The following is a 13,848-nucleotide window of genomic DNA, read 5'->3' as shown; positions in this document are numbered from 1 at the left end:
CAAGCAATCTTAAAGAGTTACAATCCTCGAATACATGATGGAGAAAAGGTAAGGTTGCAAAGGTATGTATAATTTTTGTGTGCATTTATGATCCATGTTTTTCACTAGATGATGAGTACTTAATGATCTGCACATTAGGTAGTTCACTACATATGAAGATTAGATCAAGAAATGAAATGGATAAGAGGCATGTTAGACAAAACTGTTAGGGTTTTGCAACATGGTTGTAGAATTTTGCAATGCATGAATAACAAGTCTTTATGACTATGAAGAATTTAGGGCTTGTATAGAAATTTGAAATTTTTAAATGGTTGATCATGAAGAATTTAGCATCTAGGGTTTATAAACCCTAGCATAGTTTGAAAGAAACCCTAGCAACAAAACCCTATCTAATATTGTCCACTATTAGAGATAGATATAACCATTGATATTTAATGTGAGAAAAAGGTCGGTAAATAGGTGAAATATTAAGAGGTAGCTAATCCTTCTCAAAAGATAAGTAATTTATATCTCCTTGTTTATTATCTTTGTGCTTTGTGCTTTGTTATTTTTGTTCTTTCATGGTCTTCTAATAGAGGTTGCAGTTCTAGGTAATATCTATCTAAAACTTGACTAGTAGATGAAAAGACTTGAGAGAATTTGGCAAAGCATGAAGATGAAAAAGAAGGGAGTAGTTTGAAGCTTGCATCAAAGAAATTGATTGGAGGGCAAGAAGTTCACTTACCCAGATGGAAAGAGGGAGTTGTAAATATCTTGATGGACATGATATTAATCAAAGCTTGGGAGGAAGCCCTGAAAATCTTGAGCTAGGACAATGTCTTTAAGCAAGAAGTTGAAGAGTTAACCTTAGAGGGGTGAGTAGCAACAAACATTTGATATGAAGAATTCCACACCCTGACTAATGGCTATTTTTATTTGGAAAACTATAACAATGATGGAATATGGTTTGGCTACTTGAAAGGACATATTACAGAAGTATGTGAAGAGGTCAGAAAGATAGTAGTTAAGACAATTTGTTGGGTGGTATTTATGCACCTACAACTATTTGGCTTGATCAAGGAAAACATGAGTTGTGTGGAAAACACTAATGATGGCTTGGAAGAGCATGAGGGAAAAATTGATATTTGGAAAGCCAATTGAAGAATGTGAGACAAAACTATGTTATGAAGGATAAGATGCATGTGTAAGCAGTTGTGAGGAAGTTTGGCTCCCTGAAATTGATAGATGAAATATTTAATGACAAAGTTGCATGATGATTGTCAAGAACCAGAAAGATCAAAATTTGATATGATGAGATGCTATTAGGAGCCAAGAAACCCTACTAATATCTAGAAGTATTACAAGGTACTACTAAGATATTTATGGAAGATCAAGTAGCTGATGAATGAGACAAGCTAATTCTTGTGGTTATGTCACCCTGGTTGAGAGGTAGTAAGGATCTCCTCTTTGGTTGAGAGGGAGTGATGGAAAATGCCCATATTCTCCATGTGTCATGCGCTAGGCTAGGACTAACAATCGTAAGTCTAGTGAAGGCACTGGTAGGGAGAATGGAGGATTGGATAAGAATTTGGGACCAAAAATCCTTGAGGATTGGGAATCCAAGATAGGAGTAGTCTTGAGGACCGATACTATTTGAGGATAGGGCTAGGTATCCAAGATAATAGTATCCACAAAGGACCAATATTATTTGAGGATTAAGAATCCAAGATAAGAACAGTCCTATAAGGACATACCTGGTAAACATCCAGATGGGGTATGTGCTTTGAGAGGTGGTGGTGGTGGTGTCTAAATGTATGCCTTCCAACATTGTGCTCTTTTTTATTTCCCACAAAAAAATCTTAATTTCCATTATGTGAAATATTAAAAATTACATATTGTATATGCTTCTATGAAGCATATGCCAAAATTGGTGGCCTTGCCACATACTGATAAAGTCTCTAATGGTCTGTACAATGTTGTAGCAGATATGCTTAAAGAGTGTATAATATAAAAGAGTATATAGTCTAAAATCGATATAGAAAGATACATATGAACATAAATTTTTTTTTAGGTTCAAATACTGAAAATCGGGGCGATGCTACCCCCTGCTGTTGCTGCTTTGTAAATTGTCTATGGAAAAATTGGTGAAATTCATGCCCATTGTGCTCCTGGATCATCCAATGACCATGAGGTTGCTACGCTGCCTCCTTGGAAAGGATGTCAGAAATTTGATTCCTTTCCCTGTAAATATGACGAGAATAGATAAAATCAAAGTGATATTTTAGTGTAATTACTTCATCCAATAAATTCCTAAGTGTGTGCCGTGGCAATCAACTTGCATATTGAACCAATTAATAACTATCTTTGAATCTCCAAATATTTGGATACAATGCATGTATTTCTCAAGTGCATAAATCAATAAATGACAAATACTGTTAAGTTATGATTATTTTTTAGTTTCTCGACCAAGGCCGATCTACATTTTGAAATAATTATCATCATGTAAGTATAAAACAACCCCTCCCCCATAGCCATTATGCTGTTCCGAGCCATCGAAATAGGCATAAGGAATATATTTGTTTATAATTTCGGTCACATTGGTTCTGTGCTCTAACACAGATTTTCATCTGACAACAAATTATATAGGGCAGTGATATAAGGAACGAAAAACAACTAGCTGGGGGTAGAGTCATGAAAAATATATATGTTTCGACTAATCCATATACACTAGCAAACCAATAAAGGAAGATTGTGAAGTTTGGATGGATTGGCTTCATTTCACTAGTTTTCCCATGCAACATGGATCATTGCACCAACCCATCTGAAAGGAATATTCAAGGAATTATATACCTGGTTCCATAGGTCTATTTTTGCAAGACAATGAATAAAAAAATGATCAATGGATTCCATGTCATGTTTAAAAAGAATGCACCAAGTGGGACCCTGAAAGGATCACCTCTGTAAGTTGTCTCCTGTGGGGGCCTTATTGCGAAGTAAGCACCACATAAGTAATTTATTCTTTGGTGGGGCTTTAAGTTTCCAGAGCATACACCACCACCAAACATGATTTAGAGGCTCATGGTCAACATATATGTAAGGATAGACATCCATTGGGGAATAAATACCAAATTTTGATATGACCCAAGCAAGCTCATCATCCTGGTCCTGAATTCTAATATGTGTTTAAGATAAAACATAGATGAAATCATTCAACTCCTGATACCATGGTTTCGAGATCTATAGATCATGTGAAAACTTCCAGGCCTATGCAAATATAGCCAAGTTTCCGGGGTCTACTACTTGATTCAGGGTTCTTATATCAAATGCATCTAGGATTTGGATAAGGTCATGCAAGAGTAGGTGAGCATTCCCACCCCCAAAACAGGCATCCAAACCTATCCGTACCTTGTCTCCTGAGCCCACTTTCCATGCTAGTCCTGAACGAATATATGGGATAAAGTTTAATAAAAATATCTAGATTGTTGATATATCCTTTTTATTCCAATTTAGGCACCAAATCCAATCAAGTATGTTCTTTGGGCTGATGTATTTTTGGATGACAACTTCGATCCAGAGACTGGTTGAGGTGAGGAACTGCAATCCTAGTTTTGCTACCATGGCCTTGGATAAACATTCAAGGTTCTTCATTCCCCATCCATCCCATTTTTTGGGTAGTGCTATGTGTTCCCAAGCAACCCAAGCAAAACCATGACCCTCCCTACTTCCACACCAAAGAAACCCGCAACATAATTGTTATATTCTAGATAAAATACCTTTGGGGATGCACGCCAACGACATCCAATATACCTGGGTGGCTTTCAATACAAATTTGATAAGGATGAGTCACCCAAGGTGAGAGAGCCAATGATGATGCCAAATGTTAATTCTCTTTTCTATCTTGGCCACTAGCCATGACCAATCAACAGTTTTATATGTATTGGGTTTAAGGTAAAATCCAAGTTACTTGAGACCTTTGTGTTATAGACATATTTGGGCACTGCAACCCCAACCACATATGTCCATAAACCAAGGGCTTCTAAGTCCCTAAAAGTGTTGTTTCATACCCTAAAGGAGAAAGGTCAACTGATTACATCATCTCCCAGAAGTTTTCCATGAAAACCCACTCAGAACTGGTCAAAGCAGGACCATACAGACTGCCTAGTGCAAAGGGTGCGATGCATCTCACCTGCCACATGAAAAAAGTGTGATGCATACTGGAAAGCCCTTTTGTAGGGTGTGATGAGCGAGAGCAGACAAATGGCACAAGCAGTTTTCTAGGTGGAGACCCTGAGAATCTTCTAGAAGCTACTCATTTGACACTTGCCTCCTTGAATTCACCCAAGGATGAGTAGGAGATCATGAAATCTCCAAGTGGAACCAAGAACTATCAGAGAGATGACACTAATCAAAATCCCAGAAGCTGACTCACCCCCCTGCAAATATCTATAAATGGATCCCTCATCCCAGAGATCCAAAGGTTGGAATTTGGTAATTTGCAAAGAAGTGCTGCTGGTTTCTCTTTGAAGAAATTGTTGGGTGATCTTGCTTTTTATGAGGTGAAGAAGGCTTTCAAGCTGGGAGGATGGCACTGGGTCAGACCAAGTGGTTGTAATCCTCTCTTCTACTACTTTTACTAATAAAGCTATTTGAGTTTTCCTCCATATTCTTATGTGTCACTAAATATTGTGTTGATATATGCATTTGTATGGTCAACATATATTTGATCCTATATTGTTTACAGTGAAAGATCTCTATGCTTTGATGGTATTATGCTGCTGTGAATCTACAAGTGCTCTTTGAAGTGGGACAAGTAAGGAAGCAGTGGAGAGATTCTGTCAAAGGGGAAAGGAAACAAGCAAGGAGCCAAGCGGAACACTGAGGTTGGTACTCTCTGCTTCTTTCTCATCTCTCTCTTGTAAAGGAAAAACAAGTGACTTTAATTTGTTTGTTTCTAAGTTGGCTACCTGTCTTAGTGGGACTAGCAACTCTGAATAGACACTAGATTTCCCAATAACAAAATGGCGACTCCACTGGGGAGTGATTAGTTTGATTGCTTGTCTCTATTTGTTTGATTCATAAACCACAGACGAAGCCTGAAGTTAAGCCAGCTAGCCTTCGAACTGCATTTGCTATGCAAGTGCAGAGTAGATCAATGCTACTTCAGTCAATCTCTGGGTTTGTTTATGAATTGAACAATTGACTTGCAAACATCCTAAGTTCCCTAGAGGTAGCTTGAGTAACCTCATTAGATCAGCCCCTGTACTTTGTAGTTACTGACTATCATTTGCTCGGCCTAAATCCCTGAACTAGGCTGCAAACTGTGACCAAAAACCAAGTTAAAGTCTCGTCCTTGGACCATCGCACCTTCTCTTCTTGGCAATATGGATGCATCACACCTCCCGTGTGCAGTAGGTGGGATGCATCCCTGTTTCCTTGTGTTACAGGTGTGATGATTAGACAAGATTTGTTCTGCCTCCATATTTTGGTTTTTTCTTCACTCTCTTTAGCTTTATTCAGGAGTTTTGCTGTCCATGATCAGTAGACCACTGTTGAAACCCCCTTTCTTTGCATCATCCAACCTCTATTGTGCAAAGATTTATGAATGCCTTTTATGTATTTTTCGCCATTCACAGTTCTCATTTACAAAATGGTAGCTTAATTGAACTGTCGTCTTTGGATTTGAAAGTGTCGCAAGTGTCATTTTCAGTCAAGGAAAAGAATCCTTCTCTTTTTGATAGTCGATTACACTGTTACTCTTGTATTTGATCTGAATTAGTAGTATTTCAAGTGTCAAAAGCAGTTTTCAATTCAAAATCGTAAAGTGTCGTCTTGTCTCCTTTTCATTTTTTGAAAAGAAAATTGTTAGTACTGTCGCTTTGAAAGAAGGAATAATTTAGATTTGTACTTAGCATTCTTTTTGTCATTCACACATTAAGAAAGCGAAAACAAATACATGCATGTGCATTTGCATTTAGACTGCTTGTTGATTGTGATTTAGGATAGTGCATCTAGTGTGTGCTCTCTGCTCTATGTTGAAAGAATTTCATTTCTCTTTCCTTAGTAGCTAGGATTTTCATTGCAAAAAGAAGATTAAACGACTGTTTATCATCTTAGATTGCATTTTAGGAATTGTATATCTACATCATGCGGTGAACCTGAAAGGTAAATTTCTTAAGAAATATCAACTGTAAAATAAATTCATTGAACATAAAAACACTTCGGAACCTAACACACAACATCTAGAAGTCTAGGCTAGAGACGTATTCCAGCGTCGTAAAGCTTGGTAACTATCCCTTTCATCGTAGGTTGGGTGATTCCTCCTCTTTGAGATGACAAGTGCTAGTATGGACTTGTGCTCCCACATACCGTCGAGTATATATTGGGAGACCACAATAGGTTATATCCTTTATCCTTAGGAAGCCGTGTCTGTCGCCTTATCGATCAAAATGCACTGAACACAACATTCGGGAAGATTGATTACCATACCGTAAAAAGTATTTTGCAATTTTGTGATTGGTTTGGTAATCCCTCTGTCTAGATTTCCAGAGTAGTCTCTTTCGTTCCTTTTCAGACTCCTTAAAGGAAAAGGTCCATCTGAGAACTTGTCACTTCAGGCTCATTAAAAATCGAAGGCCACTAGAGTCATCTTTAGCTTTTTCTTGACTCTTAAAAATTGAAAAAGAAAGTTGTGCCAAAGCATCTAAAATTCATTTAATTTGGAATAACATTTTTCCCTCTTATTTTGAGTTGATCGAATAATCCATAATCGTGGAAGAAAGTCAATCAAAACCCCGTCATTCGTGGAGGCTTACGAGTCAACCGTCTTTGACTCCAAAAATGAAACCATTCCAGGCCAAGCTAACTCGTTTAACTGGGTCAAAGTCTCCTGGTTTGTTTGAAACTTGTGTTTCAACATCCTCTGAGACTCTGGTTACTCCAACCATTTCTAGTATCCCTGCCTCTACAGAAGAAGTTTCGTAGTTACAGGAGGACATTGGAACTGATCCTAGTGTAATAGTAAACACTTCAATTCCTAAACCAGCTCCATCTAGAATTGATTCGGAAAGTGTTACCCCTCCAGCATCTGTCGCTACAGAATCTATACCTTCTTCGGCTCTAGAAATATTTTACGGACCTGACGGTTTGCCTCTTCCACCTGGATTGATTGCTATAGAAGAGATTACAGAGGATCTCCCATCCAGTGTTCCATCACATTTTGGGACTGGGATCCACCTATATCCTTCTACTTCAGAAGTTAATTACCCTTCATCGCAAGTTCCTGTAGAATCACTAGGAAGTCTTTTGGATAGACTCGATATGTCTGGAAAACCATCGACATCTAGGACTGTGTCGTCCGATACAGCGGTAGCAGAACCTTCTGCCACCACTCCGATGATGTTCGCTGGTATACCATTTGTCCTAGCTAGCTCTCAACCACTAGAAGGAGTCCACCCAGGGACTGTTTCGACAATATGGTCTGTTCCCGTTTGTTCATCCCGAATAGTATCTAGAATCTCTTATGTTAAATCTCAACAAATTGATCCTTCACAACAATATCAATTTGGGAAGTCTGGTCTCTAAAGGCCAATCATTCCTTTGAGCATTGGATTGCTGCCATATGGGGGTCACTACACCCTCTCATTGTTCCCTCTGGAAGAACAAACATATGAGAGTTCACAACCTAATTCAGGTCAAATTGGAATCACATCCAACGGTTGGGTGCCAATACTGCCTCAACAACCAAGAGTTGTATACTCAATGCAACCGAGTCTACCTGTGTCGAATATCCCCACTACACCAACTATTGTGACAGTGTCGCAAGTACAAGCATTGCCTGTTGTATGCCAACCTAAAGTTTCTCAGGTTGTTGTACAACAACCTCTTGTCTCAGTGACACAACCGCAATCACCAATTAGTGGCTCCTTAACTGGAGTGAATCAGGCTCAAACGGGTACTATTACCCCTCATCTTGGTCAAATGTCTAGTATTGGGCAACAACAAATGGTTTCACAACCATGGCTGGTGCAACATCAACAATTGCAATTCCAAAAAGCTTACCAAGGACCTGAGCAACAAAACTTTGCAGGTAATGGGCAGCCGTATATTCAAAACGGTTATCAACAATCATCTCAAATTGGTTATGCCCAACCACCTTATCAATGTTATTAGCATCAAATACATTATGTTGGTATGCAAAGACCCACACTCAGGCGATCCCATCTTATCCTGGGTACGCTTCACTGAACCTGAATCAACAGTTGCCTTTCGTGGCGACTCTAGAGTTACCAGATCTAAATCAGCTAACGAATGATCCAATCGCTTATGCCCCTTGGTGGCCGGCGATTCCTCATAAACTTCCGTCAAATATTCCTAAATTTAATGGAAATCCAGGTGAAGACCCGTTGAATCATGTGATGACCTTTCATCTGTGGTGTTCGTCCAACACTCTTAATGATGATTCTATTCGGCTTCGCCTTTTTCAGCGAACGTTAACTGGTCCAGCAGCAAAATGGTACATCGAATTTCCTAGAGCTTCATTCGATAACTTCAACGCCCTTTCCACAACCTTTTTAACCCATTTTCAATTACCAATAAGGTATGAAACATGAACAGAGCTTCTTACCAATTTCAAGCAAATGACGACCACTCACATATCCGATCATATTCATGAATGGAAACGTCGTCATATAATGGTAAAAACATATGTCCCTGATCAGCTACTAGCTAAATGGTTTATTAAGTATTTGTTACCTTCTATAACAGAAGATGTGGCGAAGGGAGGGATCGTCACTGAAGAGCAGGTCATTGCTCGTGCGCAATATCTAGACTTGATCTACACTCAGTCTGGCACGCTCTATGAAAAAATCCCTGATGCTTCGAGACCAGAATTTTCCATTCCTCCTCCTCCTAAATCAAACAAAGACTCTCATGTTGGTGATGGTGTGATAGGTACGACAAGCACGAAATCGACAAAGGCTACATCTAAGAAAGCCCGTAAGATTTTTGATCAAAATGAAAATGAATAAATTCTAGCCTCAAAGGTTAATGCCGTGTCAACTGACAAAGGCAAAGACCCGAAGCACCAGGAGGCAAGAAGAAAGGGAAGAGCAAAAAGAAGAAACAGGATGATTCGTCTCCTAAAAAATCTTCTGCACACCCTTCTGGGCAAAAGAAACCTACTCAGCCATGCCTCATATGCGATGAGGATCATTGGACAAGAGATTGTCCATATAAAGCTGAAGTTAAGAAATTATTTAAGAATTCAAAAACCTCAACAGTATTGACTGATCCATTTCCAAAGCCAGGAACCAATCTGGTTGCTAGTGACAATGCTTCCCCATCCCAAGTCCTTATGCTGTCCATTTCGAAACAGCAAAATGATGCTTTGATATCGACAAGGAATAAAGATTATGGGAATCCACAACTGTCAAACAACAAGGCTATTGATCAACCTAGTAGTTTGACAACAACTTCGACCGAAGTTGTGCCACCCATCATTCCTCAACTAACGATAAAGCCACCAAAGGGAGTTATACACAAATCGACATTTAATCCTCGTGCCAGAGCGGCAAAAAATTATAATATAGTAGATGACCTGCCCCAATCATCGTCCGCTATGTCGACACTTGAGGTACTGCAAAATTTCCCCTCCCAAAAGCAAGCTTTATTATAGGCAATAGCTGGGATTGACCCGACAGATTCCAATATGGTGGCCTTTAATCATAAAGGATATGACCCGCAGTTACCAGCTCAGCTCGCTTTCCTCATTCAAGTGAACGCCCTCAACAAAACTGTTCATTGAACAATTATTGATGAGGGGGAATCTACATTTATTATTTCAATGAGTTGCTGGAAAACTTTAGGCTCACCACCCTTGTTGTGATCGTCGACGACGTTAAAAGAATTTGATGGATGAACATACACTCCGTTATCTCAAAATTAGACCCTGACAGGCTGCTGATTAGGTAGACTTCAAGTAACTATTTCAAACCTACTTTAGGCTGAGGCTTAGCCTCCCCAACCTAAGAGGGCTCTCTCAACGGATTAATGATCTTTGATTATGATAAAGATGGCTAACTCTTATGAGAAATTCGAACAACAGTATATGAATGGTTGAAATATCAATTAAAAAAATTCCATTGGGCCATGGAGTCAAGGTGTGTTTCAGTACAACAATGAGATTAAATTCACATGGAATTCAGGGCATAGAGGGCTTTCACATAGAAGTAGAACAGAGATATAGTGTAGGAACACATTCCACAAATACATGAAGGAAATTAGAGCATCTTCAAATGAGTTCTAAGTAACATGTATCTGTACTACTGCAAGTAAGTATAGGAAAGAAACCATGAAGAAAATCAAACATTGAAAACCCTTGCTGAATCCTGAGTAGTGAAATCAACTCCTTCTATTATCCTGAAAACATACAGTCACATACCATAACACAAAGTCCTCCATTTCTTTGAGAATTTCCAACCCCTATTACATTGCTCTTTCTCCTATATATATAGCTCTTCTACCTAATTGAGATTCCTCCTCAAGCATGAGGGGAACTCGAATTCTCCTTATCTTGACACCTATTAATCTTTAAAACTAACTAATAAATACAACTGACTGCTAACTAGCAGTTTAAGATACCTAAGACAATTAGGATTCTAATTCTCCATCATGCTGAGCATAGAATTTATTACAATCAAGATTCGTTCTCTGACAAGTGGTATCCTTTAGTTTAGTTGTGGTAGGTGTTTGTAGCTGCCTGCTGGCCCTTAATGTCACATCTTCTCCATTGATCATGAAAAGTAGGAAACTGCCCCTGTTTATCTGCTTTTGGTTTTCCTCAAAGATATTCGAAACCAATGAACCATGTCCTTCTTATTTGATTATACAAAAATATATTAGAATGCCACGTCCTTGATGTGCTGTCGACCTTTTCCATGTGTGAAGACAAGATCTCCTCCAAGCTGTCTGACATATCATGAACTGTAGAAACTATGATCACTTTATAACAAAAAGTTTAAAGTTCAAATATATGTTTCCTCCACCTGTTTTTTCCTTGTTGAATGTTGACACCTGTTACATGACCTTTTGAAGAAATTCCTTTTTCAAAAATTTTCCCTCGGTCTCTCAAAATTGGTTGACTGAGTTTTAATTATGTAACTACAGCAGTTTCGTAGCGCGCTACGAAACTGCTGTGCATTAGGCATCATCTTCAGCAGTTTAGTAGCACGCTACGAAACTGCTGTGTAATCACCAAAACACAGCTTAATACCAAAATTTTGCTATCTTGGGCTTCCTTATATTTAAATTGTCTTTTTTATCTGCCCTGAAATTACTAGCTGGATATGGATAGTCGACCATAGCAAGGTTACTGTATGCTGAGCTTAACCAGTCTTGTACTTCCTTTGTGCTTTATATAATTTCCATACATCAGTGAAACGCCCTGCATCCTTTCCTCTTTGCATTGCTGACAAGAAATGATGAAGAACTCTAATATGGTTGTTAAGCATTTTTATGGCACTGTGAATTCCGGTTAGATGTGCAGCCAATTGAGTAGCAGCTAAGCCATCTTGCTGCACAAGTTTCGAGAATTCCCCATGGTCATATTGGTAATTATTCTTTCCTCCGAATGATGATTCAAGCGTATCCATATCAAAAACTTCTTCCAGAAAGCTGGTACTTTCCCTACTCTTCGGGTAAACAAATTTTACCTTTTGGAATGTCTTTGGATCAAGAAAGTACTTGACAATCTTCCAAAAGGTTTCAATAATTCTTGGAGGGTTATACAGAAAGGCAACAGCCAAACGCTCTGGATAGTGCTTTTGTAAAACATTTGCAGTTTCGCGAGCTATCTTAATGGGCACAGAATTGGACAATGACCACCCATTGAAGTCGATTAGCCGAACCATCTGTTCCTGGCCAGGTGGCAAATTCATAATGGCATTCTCAATAAGATAAACCAGGTGGCACAGTTGATTTTCTTGAGACGTTGTATTCTTTTTTCCAGGCTTCATCAAAAGAACAGTTCTCCCAGACAGATCGAGATAATTAGCCCTATATAATTTCCCAATTTTACATTCTACAACAACTTCATCCGTTCATCTCTGCGTCGGTGTTGCTTACTGTACACAACCCAAAAGATAATTGAAAGCATTATACCAGTTGAGACGAGTGCTAAGCCAATGTAGACCCAGTGAAGATGTTGTCGAAGGCTAGGGCAATAATCCTCAGTTATGGTACCAAAAGTTTCCCTCACAAACGTGCAGTCCTGCAAATTCATGAGGAAAGGAGTGTAGTGATACAAACCACAACTGATATTAACTGCTAGTACTAACTGTTTGTAAATATCCGGGGTTATCCGACCAGTTGTTGCACATATTCCAGATGATGAAACTGTGCATGTATAGTTTTTCCAGACCTGTGGTGCATTTGTGAGATTAACTTCTCCAGCATTGCATTGCCGATCATCCAGCCGACCAGTGTAAGGATTGCAAAGTGTAGGCACTAGAGGACCAGATTGATTATAATAAAGAGGGCCAGCATTTGGCGGAAAGTTACTATTAGCAACATTACCTAACACCTTGTTCACAACTGTTACCACTTTATTGGTTACTGTTTTGCTCTGATTTAAAGATTGTTCAGCTGTTACCGCATCTACATAAGATAGAATGCGGTCAAGGGCAGTATCTTCATAAGGATGTGCAACCCACTCTTTCATGGCGACATAGGCATCTCCAATCGCATTGTTTAATAAAATGAACACTCTGCAAAGAATAAATGTTCCCACCACAAGAAACAATGCACCAAGTACCAAAAAGTAAACCAGAGTCTTGAGTCCAAGAATAGAAAATAAAAGTCCAAGAAATGCCAGAACCAACATTGCTGCATCCACCACAATTAAGGTAAATTGCATATTCTCCAGTACATCCTTTATTGTCCGAGAATTGTTTTTGGTTTTGGACTCCAGATCATTTTCTGCCCTCAATGAGCTGCTCTCACTGGCTGTGCGTTGATGTCCACTGCTCATTGGACTACAAGGTAGCTTCTGCTCTGGCATTTGAGAACATAGAAGTGAAGCAATTACTCCTGCTATTTTCTCAATCCAATCCATACGATCTATTGCACTCTCTTCTTGGCGGTGATCAATTTTATTTGCTAGCTGTCATCTGTAAGGGGTGCCATTTGACCCAACAATACCAATTTTGTCCATATCTTGAGAAATATAAGCCCAAAAGCCCAATCTTGAAAGAAAATTAAACTCGGACTAACAATAAACCTTATAGTCAAAATGATGTGAACAATTTAGGAATTGTTTCTTAGGTGATAACAGGTGGCTCCACTTGGGATAGTGTGCTCCTGTAGTATGCTAAGAACTCGCAGGTCCAGTGCTTTATCCTCTTATGAAAAACGGACAATTTGCTTGACAAGCATCCTCTTCAAGCTTCTTGGGTCTTCACCTCAGGCTTAAACTTGATGATCACTGTAGGAGAAAGAAATCTATATCTCCTGAAAAAAATGCTCAGCCACCTTGAGCTTATTTACATTTTCCTACCTACCTACCCTATCAATTTCAAACTTCTCTCAGCTCAATCAATATGAAATTTCCAATGTAGCCAATCATTTGTCTTATCTGATATTTGAGTTTTTTGACTGCATCGGAGTTCAGAGCCACTATGATATTGTGATGACCACTGCCACTGAAATTGCCTCTGATCTTCATAGAAAAGCTGAAACACTAGAGAGTAAAACTCTTCCATGTATTTAGCTATAGATCCCATAATACATGATCAGCTTGATGATTCTCGTAACTTTCTGGTTGTGCCAACTGATCTTCAATAACAGTGTATTCTTCCTCAATCACAAAAGAGATAG

The 13,848-nt window shown here is 38.9% G+C and overlaps 2 protein-coding genes across 2 annotated transcripts; both read right to left on the bottom strand.

The window, feature by feature from the left end:
- Positions 1-11,360: 11,360 nt before the first annotated feature.
- On the bottom strand, positions 11,361-12,068 carry LOC149192036 (phosphatidylinositol transfer protein PDR16-like; the record flags this gene model as incomplete). The annotated part of the gene is made up of 1 exon (XM_089406817.1): positions 11,361-12,068. A coding segment is annotated over one exon (708 nt), but the record flags the coding sequence as incomplete, so codon positions are not given.
- A 2-nt stretch (positions 12,069-12,070) lies between these two features.
- LOC149192035 (uncharacterized) lies at positions 12,071-12,856 on the bottom strand (the record flags this gene model as incomplete). Its single annotated transcript, XM_089406816.1, has 1 exon — positions 12,071-12,856. A coding segment is annotated over exon 1 (786 nt), but the record flags the coding sequence as incomplete, so codon positions are not given.
- Between the last annotated feature and the right edge of the window lie 992 nt (positions 12,857-13,848).

Source organism: Pinus tabuliformis, chromosome 2_2 (genome assembly GCF_031772625.1).
Source record: "Pinus tabuliformis cultivar Carrire ecotype Pingquan chromosome 2_2, CPIR1, whole genome shotgun sequence".
Lineage (NCBI taxonomy): Eukaryota > Viridiplantae > Streptophyta > Pinopsida > Pinales > Pinaceae > Pinus > Pinus tabuliformis.
The sequence above is the reverse complement of the archived record's forward strand: the minus strand, read 5'-3'. Positions and strand labels throughout refer to the sequence as shown.